General features: G+C 45.1%; 3 protein-coding genes across 3 annotated transcripts; 2 read left to right on the forward strand and 1 right to left on the reverse strand.

Moving 5' to 3' along the window:
• The first annotated feature begins 34 nt into the window (after positions 1-34).
• LOC135490806 (uncharacterized) lies at positions 35-16554 on the forward strand. The gene is made up of 32 exons (XM_064776323.1): positions 35-172; positions 1851-1964; positions 2595-2794; positions 3152-3296; positions 3482-3580; positions 3792-3923; positions 4250-4467; positions 4758-4902; positions 5275-5370; positions 5550-5803; positions 5984-6110; positions 6479-6763; positions 7071-7297; positions 7584-7679; positions 7799-7988; positions 8139-8421; positions 8711-8774; positions 9007-9216; positions 9460-9562; positions 9986-10091; positions 10643-10803; positions 11068-11180; positions 11554-11706; positions 11931-12114; positions 12270-12457; positions 12904-13122; positions 13445-13607; positions 13849-14015; positions 14176-14578; positions 14860-15129; positions 15463-15615; positions 16026-16554. The coding sequence occupies exons 1-32, from the start codon at positions 109-111 to the stop codon at positions 16148-16150; spliced, it is 5457 nt and encodes a 1818-aa protein (XP_064632393.1). The 5' UTR covers positions 35-108; the 3' UTR covers positions 16151-16554.
• Positions 16555-17608: 1054 nt separating this feature from the next.
• Positions 17609-22077, forward strand: LOC135491356 (uncharacterized). The gene is made up of 7 exons (XM_064777164.1): positions 17609-17827; positions 19081-19231; positions 19583-19733; positions 20174-20324; positions 20614-20675; positions 21210-21275; positions 21726-22077. Exons 1-7 carry the CDS (start codon positions 17818-17820, stop codon positions 21834-21836), a joined length of 702 nt encoding a protein of 233 aa, XP_064633234.1. The 5' UTR covers positions 17609-17817; the 3' UTR covers positions 21837-22077.
• A 140-nt stretch (positions 22078-22217) lies between these two features.
• Positions 22218-25141, reverse strand: LOC135491355 (chymotrypsin-like elastase family member 1). Its single transcript, XM_064777163.1, has 6 exons — positions 25066-25141; positions 24698-24884; positions 24231-24348; positions 23820-23991; positions 23299-23450; positions 22218-22608 (listed from the first exon to the last, which is right to left on the reverse strand). Exons 1-6 carry the CDS (start codon positions 25118-25120, stop codon positions 22438-22440), a joined length of 855 nt encoding a protein of 284 aa, XP_064633233.1. The 5' UTR covers positions 25121-25141; the 3' UTR covers positions 22218-22437.
• Between the last annotated feature and the right edge of the window lie 1190 nt (positions 25142-26331).

Below are 26331 nucleotides of genomic sequence, written 5' to 3' on the forward strand. Positions count from 1 at the left end.
CATCTTGAATGAATCTAATCAGTCCGGTCAGAGGAGCACCTAGACCCTGTCCTTCCCGGTCACCTCTGAGCTAACTCGATACTTGCGGACTTGGTGAATTTGAGGAGGATGTTGGTTGTTTTTGTGGTGGGGCTGCTGGCCTCTGCTGGATTCTGCCATGCGGCTTCCCCTGGTAAGTCAATTTTGTTCTTTTCAACCTGGTAAGAATAAGAGAGCCCTTGTTGCAGGCTGCAGGAGTTCCCACCTCCCATGACATGAAAGTGAGTATATTCTTGAAACGATCCAAGGGCCTGCTATATGAGGATGCAATTGTTGGACGGCGACATTCTCTATTATGGATGGTGATTTTCGTCTCAGATGGGACATGTCTATACCATTTGACCTCTGTTCTAACGACACCTCCCTATTGAGGACACCTCCCTATTAAGGACAGCGTTTGTTAGTCCTAAGAGTGTCCTTTAAGGCTCTATTGAAAAAATGATTTAGTAACACTAATGAGCAGTTATTCAAAATCTTGCTCTTGAGTCTTTTAACATTTGGATTTATTCAGCTAAGTCTATCATGACATAAGCCAATTGTCAGTTGTTAATCCCTTATCATGAGTGCTATTGACAAGATTACCTTGTTCATGGGCTCAACCACTTCTTCTTAGGTGTGCAAGCAATGAAGTTTATGAATGAACTCAAATGAAGTTAAATGAGTTTACCTCAATCTTGTTCATAATGACCACCTCTTCCCCCTGTCCCAAAGTGGTATAGTCCATTAGAAGTCCTCGTACCTTTACAATGATATAGATCCCTAAACCTTGCTAATCAGCAGATAAATCGTCACAGCAGAGTTATTTCACTCAATTATAAGGTCAGATTTTGGGGACTGGCAAATATGAAGTTTTAATAACGCTTTTTGAGACAGTTTCTAAAGAAAATGTTGAATAATGTTTTCCCTATTTTGAGGAGTTTGTCATGGTGATTCTTGCGAAATGTCTAAAAATGCAAAGTTCCCACGATTTACCCCTCCTTTTTGGGTTTGAAGCAAGACTAAAGAAAAGTCGCCCTGGTAGTTTTTGCTGGAATCACAATCATAGGGATGGATCCTTAAGCACTCGGCCCCTTTGGCCTCAATTAAGGTCACAAAGTGTTAATGAATTGACAGGCGCTTATTTTTCTTGACATGCTTGATTGCTCCAATTATGTCGAAGGTGTTACACCCTTTAGAATAAATACACTCATTATGTCACCCTTAAATATATCGATGAGTGAGTTTATTTGTTTCCATGGTTACTATCTTTACGAGACATAACTCAAGATGATGATTGACATGAAAGGATGTCAAGTGGTTTGTTGTCAGTCTTTGTAACCTAATTGGCTTTTGATTATGTTGGGTGTTAAAAAGTCATTTCAACAGAAATAATTTTTTGATTGTTGTAAGATAAAAATGAGTTGAGAATTCACCCTATTGATAATGACACCGATATCTTGGAGAGGGACTTCTGAATTGGCCTTATTTCCATTTCATTCAAACCAGACACATCTATGATGAAAATATTAAAGTATTCTGTTAAATGTCAATTGGGTGATAACCCAGGGGTCAGATTTGTAAGGTAGGCCCTTGACTTGGATGACTGGGCCTGATTCCCAGGCCTATTTCTGTCAAGAAGGTGTCGGCTATTTCAACTATTTGTAGGTGGAAAGGTTAATAAGTAGTTAAGTCTTCCTTCTGTCATATTAAGTCATTAGCATCAACAAGCTCATTAGCATCCAACCCTGGACTTAAAAGATTGGAACCTGCAGTAATACACACTCCAACCAAATGCAAAAAAACGAAACACCGCCCAATTGTTTTCTCTTCAGATTGTGCAGCAGAGCTTGGTCTGGAAGATGGCCGTATCAAGAGTCACCAGCTGAGTGCAAGCTCGATGAGTCCAGGTGCTGACATCGATGATGTCAGGTTCGACTGCTGTAAAGGTAAAATGAAATGTTTGATAAGCCATCACTCTGTAGCGTTACTCCAAAAGTGATGCTGGTCAACCACAGGTTTAAGGGCTTTAGTAAGGGGTCTTGTTTTCAGGCACGTCATGAGTGCTCGACCCTGCCAACTTCAATGGCCTTTTACGGCCCAGGTTTTAAATCAGAGTTTTCCTTCTCCTAGACTGGTTGCCTACCTTGCCAGGGCTGAGGAGGCCAGTCTTCCCCCTGAAACAGGTGGCTCTAGTTTACAGGATACCAGTGGGGGCTCAGGAGGCCAGTCTTCCCCCTGAAATAGGTGGCTCTAGTTTACAGGATACCAGTGGGGGCTCAGGAGGCCAGTCTTCCCCCTGGAACAGGTGGCTCTAGTTTACAGGATACCAGTGGCGAGCAGTCAAACCTGTAGGCCAATTTGCATGTAGCTTGGTGTCGCCTGTTCTTGCCTGACCTGAGCAGGTGAACTGGTTCAGAGGCTACCAGTGATAACCAGCCCAACCTGAGGTATAGCTTAGTCTGACCTGTCTGTGATGAAACAATGACACACAATATTCAATAATGCCTTGCCACATTGGCATAGGTAGTCCAGCCTGTATTTTGATCATTCGAACTCTCAACTATTTTCCGATCCAGGAGACTACCCAGGTGGTTTCTGCCTCCAAAAAGAAGACAACCCTTGGTTCCAGGTCGACTTCGGCACGATGACAGCCGTGTCGGGAATCAAACTTCAGCTGACCGACTCCAAAGAAAGCTTCGTCAAGTCGTTCCACTTTCAATACCTCAGACACGACAAGGACGAGTTTCTCTATTTCAACAATGGCAACGTGCAATATGTGAGTTCAAAACAATTTGAAGTTACTGACATTGATGCCATTTGCAAGACTTTCCAACTACCACAAAAGCAGCTTGTCGGGTGCTAAGCTGAACCAAGGGTCACCAGAATCAACCAGGGTGCTTCAGGGGGAACCAAGCTGCAGACTCCAGCTTGCTTGGTTAAAAATAATTATTTTTGTTTTTGAGTCCCAAAGCTGATTTTAGCCACCAAATACTTCACATGGAAAATGAGTACATACAACAAGTCCATTCTCAGGTCATACCTTAGAACTGTACTTTGTGGGATAGAGGCTGTTTCAAGCTGGCTGTACCTTACAAAATATGCAGCTTTCACATTTAACATAATTTTTCCCCAGAAATTTGAAGGGAGCGCCAATTCGACTGTCCTCACCTCCAAGACCCGGTTCACGCCCATTGTTACCCGTAAGATCCGTATCCTGCCCCTGGAGTACCGGAACAGGCCGTGCTTCCGGATGGAGCTCCTCGGCTGTGACACCAAAGGTAATGCTCTGGAACCTCCCTTAGAGGACATCTCTCTCTTGAGGACACAAGTTCTTGACCCATATTGATTGTTTCCATTCACTTTGACCTTTCTATTAAGGACATCACTCATCAGTCCTGAGGGTGTCCACAATAATGTCTTTGGTCAGTCCACTCCCTAATACATGTTTCCCTTCTTTTTCAAGTTCTCTGTCCGAAAGATTGCCAGAACGGCGGGACATGTGTTGCCAAAAATTCCTGTGCCTGTCCACAGAAGTTCTCGGGAAAGTATTGCGAAAAGGCTGGTGAGTAATGCAAGTGACTTGCCTGCTTCCCGTCCCATGTTCCCATCGAGTTCCTTCATCGATTCAATGAAGTCCCCGGCAGGTTTTCCTTTACTGGCATCACGTCACGACCCACCCTTTATTCCCATCACCAAGTGGATAATCATTTTTTTTCATGTTGCTGCCTTCGGCCTTGGGCAGATTTTATGAAAGTACTATTTTCATTTTTCAGTTACGATCGACCCGATCCGTTGTAACTATCCCCTCGGCCTAGAGAGCGGCTACATCAAGGACAATCAGATCACAGCCTCCAGTAATGCACCTGGAAGTTCACCAGCATATGTCAGACTCAACTGCTGTGATAGTAAGTGTCTCCCATGAACAGTTCTATACAGAATTCCTTGAGATATTGTTGACCCTTTCAAAGCTGACTTATTTGAATTTGTCGTTTCCCAGTCGAATCGGCCCCAGGTCCAAACACTCAAGTCAAAACATGGATAAGGAAGAGTGATGGCCATGTAAACCAAAGGTCTTGAGTTCAAACATCAACTGGGCCTTGTTTTCTGTCCTCTGCTACCAACGTCTTATTCGTTGTATCACAAAATTTGGCGAAAAGTACTTTTTTGCTGCCCAAATCCTCTTTCAGCCAAACCTTTCTATTTCCTTCATCTTGTTTTATCGCTTCTCCAGACAAGGGTACCAGAGGTTGGTGCCCCAAACCGTCAGTTGCCGGTCGGGGACAGTACGTGGAAGTACGGCTTGGCAAGTCCACAGCCGTGACCAAGGTTGCCATGCAGCACCCGGCCAAGGTTGGCGACGCCCTTCCAGACAAATACTTGACGATTTATGCCATTAAGTATCCAATTGAGGGAAAGATGGACTATTACAGATATCGGGGACAACCAGCGGTGAGTATTATTTTGCTTTATGGTTTAGCTGTTTAAAGTAACTTCACCATTTTTTGGCTAAAGTGCCATATTGGCATTATCTCTTTTTGTTGAAGTGGTCCCATCCAAGCCTTCTGGATGTGACATAGTCTTCAAGTGCCTACTTAACCTTCAAAACCCTTTCAGTAAAGAACAGAGTGCCTTCGACCCACAACCGCTAGATCACCAGACAGTCCGGCACTCCCTCGCACTGCGTCACCGCGCTCCACAATTGATCAATTTCTATATGGAGTTGTCATTTCATGTTCCAGACTCTGAAAGCTGCAGCGAATGCAACCCTAAGCATGGCTACTCGACTGCCCACCCCGTTCATCGCCAATAAGCTCCAGATTTATGCGTTAGCTTTCGAGGGCTCGCCGTGCTTTAGGATGGAGTTGTACGGATGTGATCCAAAAGGTAAAGAGTTAATAGAGTCTCACGGACGTCGTTTGAGACGGCCATGTTTGGACTCGCTGTGACACTTCTATTCTTTCCTATTCCCTCATCAAGCCCTCCCTGAAGGGCGAGGTAGGTGGTTTCTTCAGAGTAGCTGAACTCTTCGATGCCTTCCCATTGAGTGGAAGAGGGTACCAGCAAAACTACGTCGGGGCCGACAGTCACTGGGGTATTGCATTGTTCTGACAACTTGAGACAAGGCATACAGAGAGCCCTCAAAAAAGGGTAGTTATTTGTCATACAGATCTTGAAAGGAAACAGCACAGGATGTCGTCTAAACACTCCAACGTGGTGCCTGTCAAATGTCTAATTTACTGAATAATCTTCTTACAGGTTGTGCCCCAGAGGGCTGCCAGAACGGTGGATGGTGCGAGGACTACAGCTGTCGATGCACCCAAGGTTTCGCTGGGAGGAGATGCGAGATTGGAAGTGAGTGGACTTTACAGTTTAATGTTCTGATGCGATGAAATAGTGTGGCTTCCTTCTGACTTGGAGCCTGAGGGCGTCCAACTTAGGGTTGTAAGTGGCTGCTTTTATCCCCAATTTGTAATTGTCAATGAGAAATGAGAATATTCAATGCATCGCAAAATTTGCCTTATTTTTTTCAGGGGGGTCGGTCATTACTCACGATGTCACATTCATCGCGGCCAAGGGCGACACCATCGAGACCAAGAACGGGACGTTCCCGACCCACGGCGGTGCAGCCATCCTCAAACCAGGCAAGAAGGGAAAGTCTTTGTCCCTGAGGAGTAGCCTGTGGTACGTGGATCTTGGGGACCAGGATAGTCACTGTTACGCCAACCCTGAACGATGTGAATATGGTTTATCCATCTCGGTGTATCTCAGGTTTCTGAACTTTAAGGTAAGGAACAATCATAAAATACTGTAAACCTGGAATTAGTCGCAGCCATTTTATTTTAGTGGGTTTCGTGAAATTGCAACTTGTGTGTACCTTCAATTTAGCGGACATCTCTTAAAGCAGGACACCTTCTCTATTGAGAAGGAATTTTTTAACACCCTGTATATATGTTTCAATTTGTAGGATCAAACGTATATCATATCCAACGGAGGACACATGGACGATTCCTATGGTGTCGCTTTCTTCTACGAGAAGGATCAAGTCCATTTCAGAGTCAGCACTTACACCAAGCGATATCTTGTCTCCTATGGTAAGCAAAGTCTGTCTGTGATGTCAGTGTGGCGTGGTGGCATGGTGCAAACAACTGGGCCTGTCACATCTACTTACTTACTTAGTCCTCTTCATGCCTAGAGGACACATACAGCGTCAATCTTCAGTTTCCACCTTGATCGGTCGGCGACCTGTCTGCGGATGTTTCCGCAGGTCAGACCAAGCTGCTTCATCTTCTTTTCTACCCTACCGCACCAGGTCTCTTTTGGACGGCCTCGATTTCTTCTCCCGTCGACTGTCCAATGGAGTGCTATCCTTGGGAGTGTGCCTGATTGCATTCGGCACTCATGTCCCTACCAACTCCAGTGCTGTCTTTGGGTCTCGTCATGCTTTTTGATGTTTTTCAAGGTGATCTTAAGAAAGGGGAATGGTACTTGTTTGAGCTGAGTTGGAAGAAGGAAGGCGAAATCACGATGACTGTCAACAAAAAGCACAAGGAGGTCTCAACAAAGTCACAGACGAGGAAGGGGAACCTTCACAAGAATAACCTTCTGATTGGTGCGTCGCCATCGCAAGTGAGAGGTGCTGCCAAGCGCCGTCGTAGGGAAATCGTCGAGACTACTATTGACGTTGAAGGCGCCGACTTTTGGGATCTAGATTTTGGGATTTTGGAGGAGTTGGAAATCGTGAAGGGTGAGTTTGTATATGGAGTTTGTTCAGATTGGTGCCAGTCATGTTTGGTGTTGACGAAGAACAGAGCGAGGATGGGAAAAGTTCCTTGGTGTTAGAAGTTATGGCTGGACCATGGACCCTCATCATCTTGATGCTAATGTGAAGATGGAGACCAGACTCGAGCTCATGTGCTTCAGACCTGCTCCCTATGAAGAATAGAGAGGAATACTGGCCAAAGGACGCCACCCTGACCACAAAACTCTGTGCCCAAGAACAGAACTCTCTTGGACAGAAGACTTCATTACTATACTTCTAAATATTCTTTCAGAATACCCCACGATGACAACGGAACCAGTCATCAAAGCCGAAGTCAGCAATGATGGCCGCGATGTTCTATTCCGATGCATGCTTCCAAAAGTCGAGGAGAGAAATGTGAATTTCTTCGTCGAGTGGCTGTCGAAGGGCGAGGTCATTCATAAAGAGATGGTCAACGATGACAATGAGTTTGCCGAGTTGGACGAACCAGATTACATGGGCCACATTGATGCCAAGAATGTGAGTAAAATATTGTCACCTTGTCAAGAGTGGTTGTATTTACAGTGAAACCTGCCTAAGCGGACATCTCTCTACTATGGACACTAGCTTTGGTCCCAAATTGGTTTATTTCTGTTCTATTTGACCTCTTTAATCAAGACTCCTCTCTATTAAGGATAGCACTTGTCAGTCCTGAGGGTGTCCTTAATAGAGAGGCTCTACCTTTGTTGGTACTTGCCACGTTGCATTGAAGTCAACCTTAATGTTGTTCCTGTTTTGTTATAGAACTTCATGTTGTTCCTTGCAGGGTTTGACGTGTCGTGTGAGCTCCTGTTTCGCCACCACATGCCAAGACGAGAAGAGCCCGGCAAAAGTCAGCGCGGAATATAAACCAGAAATAAAGGTAGGAAACGCTGTAAGATGTGTGAACGTGTCATGTATTGACCTCGTGAGGTACTTATGTTGATGATTTGCCTTTGGGGTTGAAATCGTATGAACTTAATTTGCTGTTTTTCTCTCCAGATCGTGACCGCAGGACCCCTGGAGGTGCACGAAGGTGGCGCCGCTGCCATCTTGGAATTGGAGTTGACACTGCCCCCGCGCTTCTACTGCGACTGTGACCTCTCCCAGAAGTGTGACCTGAAGATCATCGCCACCATTCCGCCGAAGAAAGATCTGACGTGTCCTTCTGGCAAGACCATGCCACAAGCAGGTGAGGCCGCTATCTTCTGAAAGTATTGAGTTGAGAGCTGAGTGTCAACTCTGACATTATTAGCTCTATCAACAATATTGGGCGATTGTATTGTAAGAAGGAGGAAACCGAAGAAAGCCAAGCCTTTAATCTTTCTAATCTTGTCTTCAGTCGTCGGGTACCCTGGAACAAAAGTCGAAGAGGCATTCTGCGGTACGATGGTGTCTTCAACCAACTGGGATGAAACGATCACAATCCCGATCAAGGCAAAAGTCGACAATAAATACGACAAGGACCAAACGCGCCAGATCATCTTGGAGGCTGTCTGCGTCGTCGATGGGAATGTGAAGGAGGTCGTTACGTCGACGCAGATTACCGTCAATGTGAAGGATAAGGATTGTTCAGGCATCTGCAAGTCGCTGAATGATCCGCATATGACTACATTCGATGGCAGGTGAGCCACCTGGGCTATTGGCCTGAAAGATTCTGCATCTGGACCCTGAGGACAGGTTAGGGGTGTAGCTAGCTTTTTGGTCTTGAGGGTGGGGCAAATACAATTTTTGATATTTTTGGCCAAACTCACGGTCAAAACATCTTTTTTGGCGACCTCTGGGAGGGCATTGGTCACCACTAGCTATGCCCTTGCAGATGACCACTGGGGATACATTTTTGGCCTGATCTGTTTCTTGACTTGGCCACTAGGGGACCAAACCTGAAACGATTCTACTTACCATATTTTTCAGCTATTACAATAACTATGATACCGGGGAGTTCATCCTCTACAAGCACAGGCAGTTGCCTTACATGGTACGTATGGATTTTTGTAAAAAAAACCGCTTAAAATGTCTCTTTCTTGGTTGTGCTTTGTCCGATACTGGCGAAGTAAGTATTTCCAGATACTTTCGACATCTAAGTTTCAGATGAACACCTCATTTTGGTCACTTTTGTACAAAATCACCAAAAGTCAGAGTCATTTTTTCGTGTAATGGAGTAACGTAGTTACTGAGACCCTCGTTGATATTTTCCTATTTTCCCGCAGATCACAGGCTATTACAGGAAATGTGGCGGTGGCTACCCGTCTTGTAATTGTGGAGCCGCGGCCAAGATTGGAGATGACGTCATTCTGCTTGATCGGTGCGGCCCTAAGCCGGACCCAAACAGACGGCATCTGACCGTGACTGTGTTTAAAAATGGCGAGCTGACTCCTGGGACCAAGATCTTGAGGTTGGACGGCGGGGCAAAATATGAAGTGAGTGTCCAAGTCTTTCACCAAAAGCTGATAGTCCTCTTTGAGTGTGGGACCTGACGGCATGCCAGTCATCGCGCACCCAGACTGGACGTCTGGCGTAAAAGAAAGACACCCAAAATCTGATCGTTTTCTGCGTTGACCATTCAGATAATTTGTTGCATTCACCACGGACATGATGAAAATCACTCGTCCTATATGAACCAGTCCAGCAGCACCGGTGTTAATATTTATCTCTCTTCTTAGGTTATATTCCCCCATGGGACAGTCTTGACCGTTCAGAACAGCTACCAACAGTTTGTGAACATCTGGGTCAAACCGGCCGTGGGAGATTTCGGACAAACTGATGGTAAGACATCATTCTGCTCTGATAGAGATCCCATCAAATAAAGTTGATGACAAGTCACTTCAGTTAGATTACCATGTTTGTTGACTGGCATGGATTTTGCTGAGGTAATACCTTCAAATGTTGAGTTGAGAGCGAGTTCGAATTTAGCTCATTATTGGCTCTTTAGAGTCGAGGAGAGACTAATGCAGAGTGGGAAACATAAGTAGCTCATTGTGGATCCTTCCTCTGTCAAAAGGAGTCACTAAGTCACTGATCCCATTCCTTTCAACCATATTGGCATGTATCAAGTCTCAAAGAAATGATAATCAAGTTTCTCAAGAGTGAAATTTGAATAACGTCGGTAAAGATTCGAATGTAGTTTCTGAAGAACAACACCTGTCCTGGGTTTGGTTCCTCTTACATGATTTTTGTTTATAATTATAGGACTTTGTGGTACATTCAACAAGAAGAGGGACGATGATGGGAGAGACAAGACTGGAAAGATACATCGCCTCACCGGTCAACCACACAATTTCTTCAAGACATGGAAGTAAGTAAGGCTCGGCACTCTGGCTAGCCGTCTGAGGTCCCTGCTCTGAACCCCAAAGCTGGCATGATACTCTAGACCATCCCACAGTGGTCTGAAGGCTCAGAGTCTGGGCTGGTGGTCTGAGACCTGTGCTCTGACCCACACAGTCATAGGCCTTACTGCAGTGGTCGGAAGGCTCGAACTCTGGGCTAGCTGTCCGAGGTCCCTGCTCCGAACCCGTGTGAGACTCTAGGCAGGCCTTCCCACTGTGGTCTAGGGTCTCGAACCTTTGGCTAGCTGTCCGAGGTCCCTGCTCCGAACCCGTGTGAGACTCTAGGCAAGCCTTCCCACTGTGGTCTAGGGTCTCAAACTCTCAGCTAGCGGTCCGAGGTCCCTGCTCCGAACCCGTGTGAGACTCTAGGCAAGCCCTCCCAATGTGGTCTAGGGGATCAGACTTTTGGCTAGCGGTCCGAGGTCCCTGCTCTGAACCCCAAAGCCGGCACGAAACTCTAGGCCTCACCCTGATGGTCTGAAGGCATGAAATTCGTCACATTTTCTTGTTGGTTTTTCAGAGTCATTGGTAATGAATCACTCTACCAAGGTGTCTGCCCCAAGCGCGAGAATGATATCGACTCGGTGAATATCTACTGCGAGTGCTCGACTCGTCTCCAGAATAGATGTGGATTCAACTATGACACCATTGCATGTCCTGGGGAGCAATGTCCTCCAAAAGGTAGGTCGGTTCCGCAAGGATCTACTGCTCGTCTGCTGAATAGATGTGGATGAAACTACTGGTATGGTAATATCGGAGAGAAACAGTGTCCTCCAAATGATAAGTTTAGCTCAGCTGGCAAATATTTCTCGGAGCCATAACTTCGGAGGTGACAGGGGTTGATGTTTCATCAAAGCATGGATCTTTACTGCTTTGCCAGTCAGACGGATTGAGTGTGGCATTTCATACTTCTCATGTTTTTTTCTCATGTTGTTTTTCAATCAGGTAAAGATATCACTGATGAGGTCGCGGACGTCGGTAAGATTCCATCGTGGTGTAAGACGGAAAAACCTGACGTCGACAATGAATTTGAGTTCAACGAAACTTGGATACCCATTGTAAGTGTTCTGATAAAAAAACCTCGGTCTGGGTGCTGCTTGATTCTTTCCTTACTGGGCCAAGCTTGTAAACTCTGTATGAGCATCCCCTTGATACCCTAACAAGACTTTTACGACAAATTATGATGCCATATTGTGTGAAGGCCATTGAGAATTGAGAACTTTGTCTTGTTATTTGTGACCTGTCAATCAAAACCAGGCAAATGTTGCTCTGAGCTTGGTAGGCTGAGACGGACTATCGGTTCATTTCACTATTGTCTGCCTACTGTGAAATTTGAGCACATCAATTTCTTCCATAATCTCCTGGTGTCATTTAGGCTCATCTTCTGTGTGACATGGGCCTGGTCACATTTATTCTCATCTACTGTTTCAGGAGCCAGAGTGGCCAACAGTATCTGGTAAAACTGAGAAGGAAGCCAAGGAGTTTTGTACCAAGTTCATCAAAACTTCGGTGGCCGGCGTAAAGTGCAAGGATCTCGAGATTGATATTGCTAAACTTGTGGAAGGTTGTATAGCTGATATCAAGGTAAGGCCAGGGAGTATGCAGTGGTGTTGTGGTAGAGTGTGTCACTCCTAACCGATAGGGCGTGGGTTCATTCCCGACAGGTTTCTTTGTCCTTCATACCAGAGTTCAAAGATTTAGTGCCTGTGAAGACTGGGGTGACAAGAATGCTTAGAGCATGGACTTGGAATGTGAACATGTCTTGTTACCCTGTTTTAATGTTGACGTTGATATTCTGTAATTTGCAGCTGACTGACAGCAAAGATTGGGCCAAGGCGGCCCTAGACTCCTTGAAGTTGGAATGCCTGAACGAAATCGATAAAGAGATTGACAAGTGGGTGCCGGGCGATGGTGGAATCTTGATCCCGCCGACGGAGATCACGGACGTTCTTTGTGACAACGACTGCACGGGGAGAGGAAAGTGCCAAAAAGGTGGGTAGTTCTTAAAGGGAGAACATAGGTAGAAGGAAAGTAGCCGATTCATGGTCATCAAGTTATGTGCACAGTTAGAGAAAATTGGTCTGGTGTGACTTGTGAGAGCCAACGCCACCTTCGAAAAACTAAAATCAAATTGCATCTTCCTTCAGGTGTTTGTATCTGCGACCAGGATTACCATGGCAGCGACTGTTCGATCAAGATTACCACACCTCCCGTTGTCATTGGTATCGTGGACGGTGGCCTCTGTCCCATTGGGAAAATATGCAAGGGCATTGTGATCATTGGCGAGAAGTTCTTAGAAGTCGATACTCTCGTGTGTACAGTACAGAAGGTTGAGGTAAGGCGACATGTTCTTTTACATTTTAAGGAAATTATCAGTGCATGCCACTTTGATATATCAGTCATAGCAACAAAGAAAACCCCAATCTTCTCAAATCTAGCAAAAGAAAGTTGCCAATGTCAGCTCATGTGTCAGGTATGCTGACACTCACGCTCAGAGGTCCTAAACTTTGCGGTGATAGACTCCCAAGTCTTCTCAACAAAGCCTGCACTGTACCAGCCTACTGGGTACTGCACATGCTGACTTCAGCCAGGCTGGACTTGGGTCACTGCGTGTTGTATGACAGCGCCAGTCCCAAGCAACATCCTCACGACAAGTCCAGCTGGCAAAACAGGACAGCAATGGACTTGATTGTAGCAGAGATTGTCTCCAACTACCAGACAGTCATCTGCAACTGCTACCAGACAGTCATCTGTCACGATCAAACTTCAATTCTACTTCAGGTGACAGCCACCGGCCAGAAGAATATCGGCGATCCCGTTGTCGTGAAAGGCAAATACATCAATGGCGAACTCGTGGAATGTCCCAATCCATTTGATGGGATAAGTGTGGTGATCACGGTCAGTAACAATGGCCACATCCAGAGCGGGAAGGTGTTGGTCATCTGCTACGACCCACAATGCCAGACTTGCGACTGGAAGAAGGGAACATGTATAATCAGAGTAAGTGAAGGAACAATTAAGTGCGGAGACATACTTTTGATGGATGTCTATAGTTGGCACAACGAGGCGTGTATCTTTTCAAGAACCATGCAAACATCGTAACAACGACAACAGCTAACGACGTTTTGTCGTCTGTTGATAACTTCAAATGTATCACACACTATCTTGCCATGCAATCAAGCCAGACACTTGACACGTGATCAAATAGCAGATGCAGTAAATGACGTCATAACGATGGTAGGATCTCGCTGGAGAACGCTCAAGCAATATCACTATCGATGAATGCTTTTCTACGTTCTGTGACAGCTGTTTGTCATTTCAGGCCAATAAGTGTCTCATCAATGGCCAGTGTTACTCGTCGGGTGAAATACATCCTAATGACAAGCTAAAGATGTGTATACCTAACAAGTCGCAAATAAAGTGGTCGGTAAATCCAGATTGCATATTGACGGAAATGCCTTCACCTGATGCTCCAGCTGAAGACAGTAAGTGGCTTAACCTTTACACTGAGATATTTCATTTGTAGTCAAGAATAGATAAAGATCATGGAGAAGATCTCAGGTGTTTGAAGATCTGTTGATTCTGATACTATCACACGCCTGTGACACATCCAGGACCCTATGGTGTAATGGCAGTCTGTTTTGGCAGAGCGTCCTTCAGTCTGCTTGGAGAATGAGATGTTGTCGTGTAATCTTGTCCTGACCTAATCATTTTTCTATATTTCAGATTGCGGTGTAATGGCAGATGTTGTATTCATGATCGACTTCTCGCCGAGCGTTGGGCGCGCCAAGCTGGCACAGGCGAAGAGGGCAATCAACTTCGTCCTTGACCAACTTGACCTTGACGAGAGCAACATCAGGATCGCCCTTGGGGGTTTTGGAGAACATGTGGAGGTAAGCGATGACTTAAGAAAATTATTTTTAAAAGATACATCGTCAAATAGTCCACCTCGGAAGCTCCCTTGTGAGTGGTCATAACAGTAATGTCAAACGGTTTTACCGCGTAACAATTTTCAATCTCATTTAAAAACTCAATGCCCTGTTCTCTTTTCAGACTGGTTTCAATCTGAATGCTTTCACCGACCGGAAGTGGCTGAAGAAATCTGTGGACAATTACCAATACATCGGTCCCGGCGGAACAAATCTTTTAAAACTCCTCCAGAAATTACGGACAGATTTCTTCCTAAGGGAACACGGAAGTCGTCGAGAGGCACCAGATGTCGCTATTGTTTTCACTGACGGAACTCAGACGGCTGATCAAGTTCAGCTGCTGATGGAGACGGAGAAAGCACACGCGGCGGGCATTTGGGTTCTGGTGGTGAATCTTGGTACGGATATTATGAGTCCGGATCTCCACGCAATCGCGTCGCCTCCTACAAAGAAGTACGTTTTTAACATCGGCGACTTCAAGTTGTTGCAGACGCTGGCAAAGCTGCTTGTGAGGAGGGTGTGCGAAGGTCAGTGGAATCGGCCAGTTAATTAGATAAATAAATGTTAATTAGCTAAATAGTTAATTAACTTATTATCTAATTATCTAATTGATGAATCATGATTTACAAGAATTCAGTGCGCCACATGAGAGAAAATGATAAAAACGAAAACTAAGCTGACTCATGAAGAATCTAAGATTTGCCACTTATTCTCCAAGATCTTGCCGGGGCCTTCATTGACCACTGCATCACAAGCACGTACGCAGCAATAAAGAATTCATGTTAAAGATGATCTGATTTCATTTCAGTTGGAAGACCCCTCTGCAAAACTAGAACATGGTTCGAAGACAAAAACAAAATCATCAAGGGTCTCGACGCAAGGCTTGAACAGCATGTAACATCTATTATGAAATGTCGCGATATGTGCGACAGTGAAGACAAATTCGTCTGCAAATCTGTGGAATACGACCACGGACATGAACTGTGCCGGTTGTCAAAATACAATGTGTCTATGATATATGATACGTTTTTCATCAAAGACAAGCAGTTTAGTTACTATGATTGGGAGTGCAGCGCAGGTACGGTGTATTCTAGTTAGGACCCAAAAGATCCGAACTTGAAAAGGAATTGGCCTTTTCAACAATGCTGTTATTATAGACAGTATGGAAAGGAGAGAGGTAACATTCTCTTCGTGTTGCTCTTGCCTTCAATAGCAACTCTTGCAAATTGCTTGGAGGCCGATCCCAACAGAGTACTTTTTAAAAAAAGAAGAAATTTGGATGGTAAACTGATGACCCCCTCCCTCAGACTAAAAAAAGTTTGTCTTATTAGGCTTCAATGTCTTTTGAGATGCTCCCTTAGTTCTTATTCCTTTCAAACTTATTCCATGACGTTCATACCTTGAGTTACAGATGAGAAAAAAGACGAACCAGCTTGCGTTTTCCCCTTCAAAAGACAGAACAAGCTCCATGATCATTGCCTGACGGAGTGGAGCCAAGGGTATAACTGGTGTGCCACCACCTCCGACTATGATAAGGACAAGAAATGGAAGAAATGTTATGAACGTGAGTAAATCCTTTGCTAGCGCTATTTTCCAGGGAGTATTCCTCCTCCAAGGAGCGATGAGCGTTTTTTATGCTGTTTTGGTGCCAATTGGGTCAATGGGTGTATTGACCTAGTGTCACCATCTTTAGCCAGAGGTAGAGTCAGTCGCAAGATACTCATGTTCCTAACTTAGTGGGGTCTTCGCTTGCCCTGGCAGAGGCCCCAGAGACAAGGAACCTTGATTTAACGTCTCATACAAGGACTGTGAAGAGTCTTGAAGCCACGCCGGGATCAAACCCAGGCTCTACTGTGTGGTAGCAGCAATGTTAACCACTGGGCTATGAAGCTCCTTGTATTTGTTTTTGTCTTGTTGATTAGTTCAACATATTCATCCTCACTTTCTACCGATGTCAACATGATTGTTTTCCAGCGTGCGTGTTCCCATTCCGCCACAACAAGGAATGGAAGAACGGCTGTATCAGGCAAGGAAACGAATACCTATGGTGTAGCGTTACCAGTGATTACGATCGAGACAAGCGCTGGAAAAAATGCTAGAGACGTTTAACAAAGACGTTTGGCTTATATCAAATAGTGTTTGGACACTGATTGTGCATTGCTGCATATTGTGTATAGAGGGCAATAGTGGTACCCATATTATAATTTCCATTGAGTGACTATATATTGTTCCCCCAGTTATATTACACGGCTTAACGGAATTCCTTTATGGCCTAATGGTTAGTGCTCTTTGTCTCCATAGCTAGAAGTAAAACTACGTTGAGCACGGTCATCGATCGGATGGGTCACCAGCATATATGATACAGTGACCTTGCAAATTTCTGGGTGGATATCACTCTCATTTTTGTTACACAGCTGGTCAACTTTCTTCTTTGGGTCACCAATTTCCCATGCGTCCGTCCTTCATTATTTTATGAATAAATTAGTAACATTTGCCTGTAAGTAAACAAGTGTATTGTTGTATTTGTGAAATAGAAGGAAACGCAAAACATTGTCTTCAGAGGTAAAGTAGCCATGGAACCATGAACGAAACCCTTTGACTGGTGTTGGCTGCTTGCTATCTGTTTGGCCGTGTGACTGTCCGATCTAGCTTTGTCTTACCCTGTGTTGGCGAGACGATCGAGCTGCAACGCCTCATTTGGCATGATTTTGGCTGTCGTATCTCGGTCTCCGTGAAGGCATGATGGTGGAGCTGCCAGGGCCGATGTGATCTCGCAATCATTGTCTTACAGCTGCACGAAACGGTGGGGCACAAGGTCCTAGGTTGTGACTGTCTCATTTCTCTCACCATTTTTATATCACCAGGACACTTTTAGACTGTCATCCCTTTAAAATATGGGACACCCAGGCCTGATTCAGCTGGGTTGTGACTGTCTCATCCATCTTCGCGTGTTGACAAGACATTGCATCAGACAGCCAGGCCCGATTCGGTCTGCATGTGACTGTCTCATCTCTCTCACCGAGTTGGAAAGACGATAGGCACCCACAAGCCTTAGCCAATTCAACCAAGTGGTGACGGCCGACTGGGTATGTTTGTGGCTGTTTCATCACTACCGCTGTTTCGGGGAAACTGTCCGAGGACAAAAACGGCTTGGAATGTTAACCAGCTGGAGGAGTCAAAATGAGTATTGTGGTCGATAACCAGCTGGAAGAGTGAAATAAACAGCCTGATGAAAGATGCTGCAGAGTTAACTGGAAGACGAAATATGCAATTATATCTGATGATTGTTCTATGAGAATTGATCTCTGAGAATTGTGTTTGGCCCAAATAATGCCTCGAGAATGAATTCAGTTATGTTAAATGGACCACACCTGTATAAATTCTCAGGTCACATTAGGCCTGCCATTTATCACCATACAGTCAATCTCACACGGTTAAACTCTGTTTCGACGAACATATGGTTTGTAATCGATGTTATATATTCAGCCTCGAATAAAATTAACATTTATTCCGTTAAAATCATCACGGCCACAATATTAAGTGGTGTGGCGTGATGAGCAGTAACTCCACGGTGGAGGCGATGATCAGCAAATTACTAATCGTGACGTCACTTCATCACCTCCTCCGTGCCAAGCCTACATCATTAGGACCGGGTGTTAATTTCGAGACCTGCTGGAAGCTGGATCAAATCATACAGGCAGCGGTTACCTGAGGTGACATTTTGATTCGGAAATTGGATTATTGGTGCTTTATTGTAACTTTAAAGATGGGAGAAGGTAGGTTGTGCTGAGATCATCATACTATGAGATTATTTGACTCCGGATTTAAATGAAATCGCAAGGAAGAGTCTTTCGAGCGGGTGGCTGCATCCCACCCGCGCGCTGGATACGGCGCGTTGACTCAATGAACTTGCCTTGCAAATTGACCCATGTTTAATCGTTTTCTCCACAATCAGTCTATATTTACATACCCCTCATCAACAGCTCTCCTCCCCCAAATTACCCGATGCTTTATTACCGCTCCGGACAATCTGATTCAAGCGCAATAGTCCTGAAAAGCTGCTTTCTGCTGCACTCCGGAGGTAGTGGACCGGCCAAGTCCCCCACCCTAACATTTTACCCCCTATAAGTAGTTATCGAGTTATTTTGTAGCTACTTATTTTGAAATCTAGCTATATTAGTGTGACTGAGTTCGCTACAGCTGCAAATTAATGAAGACCTACCTTACATGTGCAAATTTCATTTAAAACAACTAACATCGGCTGCAGTTTATTCATACACGTTAATATCATCATTGATATGCGATAAAGGTTCCCTCATGCCAGATGTTCGGTATATTTGAATGAATCACCTCAACTGTAGGCCTGGATGAAAACTTTAGACACCTTGTTGCGAGCACTGAAGGGCGATGACGAAAGGTGCTATTACCTTTTAATTGCAATCTCGAGACTATAATTATTATAAGTTCCAAACGCAACCACGTGTACTACTTACTTACTTACTTACTTAGGACCCTTCGTGCCCTAGGTGGCACATGGGGCGTTCCCCAGGGTCCTCCACTCAAGTCTGTTGGCTGCTCGCTGTCTGGCTGCCTCCCACGTTAGGCCCTTCTCTTGAAGTTCCTTTGCCATGGAACGCCGCCAGGTCTCTCTTGGTCTGCCTCTATTCCGTCTCCCCTGTGGTGTCCATGTGAGTGCTCTCCTTGGCACGTGTACTACTAGCATTTAAACCGGGTCAACCAGATAGCCTATGCTCAAATGCTAGAAATGAAATTTGTTGTTAAAGGGGGACTATAGGCAGGAGCAGAGGGGCTATCATTTGGCCATCTTCAGGTGACTGATATACAAAGTAAGAGTCCTGGGTAATGTCAGATTCAGCATTCCTCCGACAAATGTGAATCATTTCGACGTATATTGAAAACGACAGGTGCCAGGATGAGTCTGCCCCGTTGTTCCATGGAGCACGACGATGACGATGACGATGATGATGATGATGATGATGACATGAACTATCTTTATTGTCTATTCCAGGATGCTGTGAACGCTTCAAGATCTGCATGGGGCGAATCCCCTGCGCGAGTTTGATCGGGTTCATCTTCTTCATCCTGGGGGTAACCATTTACATCGGCGCGATACTCTCCGCATTTGATATTGTCACCAAATACTTTGAATTTGACTATGAGTGAGTATATACACTGCGTGTCTCTATCAAAACAAGTCAAACTGATGATACATACCATATACTTGTCAATTAAAACATGTCAAATTTCGGATACATACTACTACGCGTTAATTAAAACGTGTGTATCTCCGTGTTGATTAAAATATGTCCAACTTTTGATACATCGGGGCCTATTACCGCGTACAAATATTTATAAAAAGGCGAGCTTATATATTTTTACTGCGTGTCAACGGAGCAGCTAAATTCCAATTCGGACCCGATCGTCACACAAGATGTCAGCATGAAAAGAGAGCCTCATCCGCTCTCTGTGGAGACGATCGGGAACCAATCTACCAACTTCTTTCTTTCCAGTTTGAAGAGAATCGTAGTCCCTTTTTACATAGTCATGCTGGCACTTGGCATTTTCTTCATCGTCTTCGCATTCCTGACCACGGGCGAGACCGGCAAGGAACTTTGTCATAAGGAGTGTTGTAACGTGACCGGAAGGATCATCGAGGTTATCGTAAGGGACCATCTCGAAATTCATCAGTCGAATGAAAAATTAACCCGTGTAAAGGAAACCTAGATCACTGCAGAGAGGGTCAGGGATTAGAAAGACAACCATCTCTTATGTCTCTAGTTTCTATGACCATGCGCGTAAATCTAACTAGCTGGTACTGTACTTGTGATTGTTGGTCGACCCATAGCAGCAGACTCAGTGCTGCTGATTGGTCGATAAAATTAGTTCATTGAGCGATCGAAATGAAAATACCGAAGTTTGGGTAATCTGATTGTAGAGTGGCGTCCAAGGTGTTGGTTGTGACGTCAGAGGCTCAAATGAAATATGATGGCGTTTATTTGAATCATTCGATCATCGATAATCTGGCATGTAGTCACGTGACTTGTCGTCATCACGCTACCTCCCTTTGAATGGCGCCTAAACTCCTTGGATTTATTTTTCAGTGCATATTCATCGCTTGGGTATTGAACGTGGGCTTCCTGATCGTATCCGGTGTGACCCTCATCCCGCTGGTTATCTTCCTTGTCATGAAGATGTCATGTGAGACTGAATTCGTCAAGAGCCTCACTGAATGTGTCAGGCTAATCCCTATCGGTAGGCTATGTGATAAAACGAGTGATTTAGTGTTAACGGTTCTCACCATGGACGTGAGAGTCGGAATCCACAAGAAAATGATATCAAATTCGAAAAGAAATTTTACGGAATTCGAAAAGAAATTTCATGAAATTCGAAAAGAAATTTCATGAAATTCGAGATTCTTTTCGAATTTCATGAAATTCAAAACATCAAAATAAAATTTGGGATGCTTCGATAGAAAATTTAACGTTATATTCAAAACCACAGGACAAAACTTTCAGTTTACTATTGAAATCTCTCAATTCAGGCCCGATGTCTTCACAGAACAATACAATCTGCGGAGATAAAGCGAGTGAATTCTGCAAACAGGTAGGGCGGGAAATCAAGTGTCTCTGGTACACAATAGGTGTCTCTGGTACACGTCTCTGGTTCATGATAGATGTCTCTGTAGTCCGGTCTGGCCCGTCCCACAACAAGAGGCTCATTCCGTCAGCCCGGCGGACTGATGTCTCAAGTAGGCCACACGTCGCTGGTACACTATGTCTCTGGTGCACAATAATTCATGTACATGTATATGCTTCCAGATGGCACTGAGTTTTTCATTTGACGCGTGGGGCATGCAATCTTAAAGATATATTCAGGAGTTTTTAACATTTACGCTGATTTTACTCGAATTCTAGATGGTGATGCATACTTTCTGCTTCTGAATACCCCAGACCGCCGCCAAAGGAAGTAGGCTGTACGGCTCGCATGCGACAGGACCCCGTCCCTCGCACTAAGTGAACCCGTACGTTGATCAAAGAACGATGGTAGGCCTACATCGATTGATGGACGCAATTCCTTTGGTGGTGGTGGTGCCTCGCATGCTGGAGAATTCACTGTCGGTTTCCTCTATGTTTACAGGCGGACGAGATCAAAAGCAACATGATCGTTGCATACTTCGGCTCTATCATCGTCTGCATCGGATTGGTAAGCCCAATCAAACTGCTAAAATGAGCACCCTGACTGACCAAATGAACAGTTTCCTTAAAAAGCCTCCTCTATCAAGCTGATGAAGTTTACCGCAGAAGAGTTTTGAAAAGGAGAAATTGACGACCAACTAAAACCTTTTCAACTTTGGTTACGCTGTCCAAATTTGTTCCCGTTGATACGACACTTTAGGTCGGATATGACGATGGCACGGTTTGCGCAACTGATCACCAATCAGCTAACAGAGCCAGCAAACGACGTAAAGGTGCGCAACATCATTTGCTGGCCTTGCTGCTGATTGGTCAGTTATGCGCAAACACCATCGTCATATCCGGGACAGAATTTCTTTAGTGTCGTATCAACCATCGATATCAAGTCTTTTTTGCATCGGTTGGCCCACAGTAATGTTTCGGTTCTATAGGTTCTATCTTATCTTTTTTTCATCCTCAGATCCAGTTCCTGATGGCCATGTCCGCCAACTACGTCCACGTGAAAGACGATGAAGATGGCGCCGGCTACGAAGACTTGGACAAACCTAAAACGCCCGCGCCGGCGCCGTAGAGACGCGCCGCTATGCTGAATTCATCATCCACAACTTTCCCTACCAGCGCTTTTCAAAATCCACAACTGGTCAATCAGAACATATCATAAGATATTAATTTATTTGTTGGTGATTTTGAATAATATGCACAACGTACTAGTGTCATAAAGATTTATGATGTAAATGTCTTAAATTCAATGTTATCAAATGAATCGTGTGGTTACATGTATGAGAATGAGAAATAAAGGCCCTCATATGCTATTGGTAAGTTCAGTTTTCTTTTTGTCATAAATTCCCCCTCAACTATACAATTCTTTCTGGTCCCTTTCAGCATGAAAGGCGTTGCCATCGTTTCACCGCCGCACTTGAGTGACTTCATTAACAACAACACAACACATAGATATTCATTACGTATTGAGTTTATTCACTAGGTTAAAAACAGAGCTTGCACTGGTCGTAGATCAATCTTTACGGTATAGGTCTAATTGGTAGTTTCCGCAACGTCCCCGCAAAGCCAACGCGAACGCCCATATTGTTCGACATCGTGATCAGTGGGTTTACGGGCGTTCACATTTGCATTTCTCGTGCCTTGCAAGAACTCCCTTATATTCCTTGTCCACCTTAATTGTACGAGACCGTGTTCGTGATCCATGAATGATAGCTGGACACCCGGGTATAGACACTGGGCTTCCCGTACTTGTCGCAATCACCATGTCCCCATGATGTCACACCAATCTGGACGTACTCACTGGTGCCGGGCTTCTTGCACACCAGTGGCCCACCAGAATCACCCTGGAATAAGCACGAATATTAGCTCAGATTATGAGTTCACACATTAAACATATTTGCCACACTTTCTCTCAAGGGCCTTAGCCCCTTACACACTGGTATAGCAGTCTTTAATGTCCCCCTATAAAAGTGCCATTCCCTATTGTATGTTGACGTAAGGTATTCTTTAAAGACCCATTACCTTCAAAACTTCAAAGATTCAGAGCGCATAATACACTCCTTTCTTTCTGGATACACTCTATCACATGACATTCAAAACTGCTACACCGGCATGCATTAAAATCTCATCTTCTCCATACATGCTCCCTCCTAATTGCTCCTTTTGCTCCTACCCTTTCAATTGTGAGGTGAGAGTAAGATGCTGAAAGCGCTCAAAATTACACTTTTTGGACTGGTAGAGTCGGAGGTAGCGTCAAGAATTACTGGCCGGGCCTACGCTTTATAAGGAGTGTCATCCAGGTCCGGGATCCAGGTCTAACTAGGGGAACTCAGTGCGTCTTCCGTCCTTTTCTAGACTTGGAAGGATATGGAGGCGTAAAGCATAGCAAACCAGCATTAAGGAACAGGAACTCCATGAAGGGAATACTCCGTAAACACTTAAAACAACGATATTCGGAGTGTATAAGAACCGTATTCCACAGTACTGGGCAGTAGGCTTTCAACGCAGATTGTTTCAAGTGGTACATTACTTACGACGCATGCGCCAGTGCTCCCGTGGCCGAAACAGACCATTCCCGATTGGATAGAGGACTGCCATCCACTGTACCTATCCCAGCCGTACTGGCACTCCCGGTTCGACCACACGCGGCCCGAGAGCTGCTGCAGGTAGTTGGAGTCCTCCGTCCCTGAAAGATTGAGAAAGTGCATTTCTGCTGTTATCAAAATATGTTGTCTACTCTTTGTTACAAAGTACAATATAATTGCATGTCCCAGTTGCAGTGTGTGCAATCTTTTACAGGGTAGTGTGGTAAACCGTACACTTTACGCGCCACCGTTGTGCACTCTGGCCCAGGGCAGCGCGGCATGCCGTACACTTTGGCGGAAGGGTCCAAGTAACGTAAGAATGCATGTTACCGTCGTGCAATTTGTTACAAGGTAGTGTGGTAAACCGTGCACCTTATGACACCATGGCCCTGGAGTAATGACTGCTTCTCCAAATTTAAAGGGTTAGTTTGTCTACAATTTTAAATTTCTGTGAGAAAATGTTTGCGCACCTTTTGTGTCTCCCCAGCCTGTGATCCAGCATCCGTCGGTGCTGTCAAACTGTCCGTACTGTTGATTCAGACAGACGGGCTGCACATGGGTGTTGAAGGAGATTTTGCTGCTCAGTTTGATGAGGGCGATGTCATGTGGGTCCGTAGGTTGATAGCCATAATATGAATAGTGCTGAAAATTTAAAGATAGGAACTAATCATTCATGTTACAGACTTTTTATTTTACGCTCTGACCAACATGCTGTTAGTTACAGGTGTAATACATTTGCCCTAGTCACTCTTTTGGGACGAACATGTCAGAGACCTGGTTGTTGATGCGATGGGGCGGTCTGACTGATGTCTCAATTTCGATATGACAGGGAGGTTTGCTTGAGAAGAAATTGAACAATACACCACAGTTACTCAATTTACCCGAATGATTTTCTCGACGTAATGGTCTCTCTCGGTGCCGTCATAGGCCGTCTGCTTGTGTTCACCCACTCGCACGCGGTAGTAGGCGGCTTCCCGACTTCCAGAGATAGAACTTGTTCTGAAATGTTAGTACCGGTATATCAGTTATAATGCATATGAATAAAAGTGATAAGGCACAGAGACGACTTTTAAAGCTACCTACCAATTGTTTCAGCTGATGTGGTCCAACAGCAGCTGGTGTGACCAATGACAAAACGTCCTGGTTACACACGCCAGTCGTGTGTCCCAGACTCTGCGAAGTTTGAACCGGTCCCCGTTTCAGGTGAGTTGAGCCAAACGGAGCTGTTATGAGCCGTGAAGTACATTTTCAGTTGCTGCGCTGTAGCAGAGACACCTCCCGCAATATGACGGCTGGCACCTTCTCACGAAAACCAGGCGAACACCCCGCTCAAAATAACCACACTTACGCCAAGAAGCAATGGGCTGCCGTCAAGATCCACTGGTCATTTATGATGGTCCCTCCACAAATGTGGCGATGTGTCCCCCCCGACAACATTCTGAGGGAGATTTGCCACGGCCATGTCCCATGGGTAGCCTTGGTGCCGCCCACCACCCGCCAGCTGCTTGGAGGGTAACTGGTCTTACCGCAGCCATCTGAAATTAGGATGCATGGCATGAAGACAGTGGGTTGGTCACGAATAATCCATCATTCCACGATGATCGCGTTCGCGCCCGGGCCATCACCAATATCAGGCCACTACTGACCGATATTTCTGATGTTATGAAAATGCTGCATTTAGAGTGGGGGCTTGGAATGACAAACTCTTGATGTTACCTGCGGCGAAGATGGCGCCAGCCAGTACCAGTACGGAAATGAGCCAAATCTGCATTCTGCGTGAAGGGATGGTAAATTCTGCATCGTTTTCGTTTCACCGTCGCTTTTAAATGTTGCGATTATGGGAATCTAGCCGTCTGGTGTGAATTTATGAGGGCCTTAGAGTGGTGATTATAATAGGAAAGATAGGCGGCGGCAGGCCTAATGGTGCTCTTGAGGTGCTTGTGGTCTTGGCCTACGCGGCCAGTGCTTTGCTGAGGGTGTTCAACGAGCGGGTTCCGACCGACGCTTCCGGCTCCAATGTCAAAATGCTATGAAGCCCAAAAACGAACACTGCTCAACCCGAGGAGGGGGTCGAATACGTTATGGCATCAAGTGCGTCCTGTTCGAGCTAGATCAATACTTCGTCCCCAAAAGGGACGAAGTGCGAGGTGCCTATTGCGAAAATGATTGGTTGACGAAATAATGACCTGATTAAATAATAATAAATATTTGTATTGCCCCCTTAAAGAAGATATTTACAGTGCGATAAACATTGGTTGGCTAGCCTTGTGACGTCAACTATTTTTACACCGAGGGGTTCAATCTTGACACTAGAGGCGCTGATTTCGTTCCTTACAGCGCCTCGAGAACTGGTAACCTTGAAAAGCAGTACCGCGGATATAGAAAAGAAAAGAATCTTTAATTAATGAGGCTACGCATCACCACTAAACCCGCGAAAATGCTGCACTACGCTGCATTTATAGTTCTCCATACAGTCATCTTAAAACCCACCAGTAAGTGTCAGATTTTATTTATAAAGATCATATTTTCTTAGCTATTAATAAAATAAAACGTTTTATGAGAGAAAGTGGCACTAATTCGGCCTGAATAAGATTTACAGTCCGTACTGGTGATGCAATCTCCCAGTCTTCGGTCCGTCTGTCGAATTTTACATACACCCACTGAAATTCTCACAGGGGAGGTCGAGTGAAGCTCGACAACTATGATCACCATTGACGACGCTTGGAGAATGGATTTAGGCCTGACGGTGATGATCACCTTGGACGACGCTTGGAGAATGCTGGTGATGCAGTGGATGACGTAGGATTATCAAAATCCTGAATCTCAGGATTGGTAGGGCTAGATCCAAAGATACTCGGCCCCCTTTGTTGGCATCGGCTATTAAGAGTTACCATGAGCTTTTCTTAAAATAGCCGATGTCAACAAAGGGGGCCGAGTATCTTTGGATCAGCCCTACCCATCTCAGGATGCCGACATCCAAGA

The sequence above is a fragment of the Lineus longissimus genome, chromosome 7 (assembly GCF_910592395.1).
Source record: "Lineus longissimus chromosome 7, tnLinLong1.2, whole genome shotgun sequence".
Classification (NCBI taxonomy): domain Eukaryota; kingdom Metazoa; phylum Nemertea; class Pilidiophora; order Heteronemertea; family Lineidae; genus Lineus; species Lineus longissimus.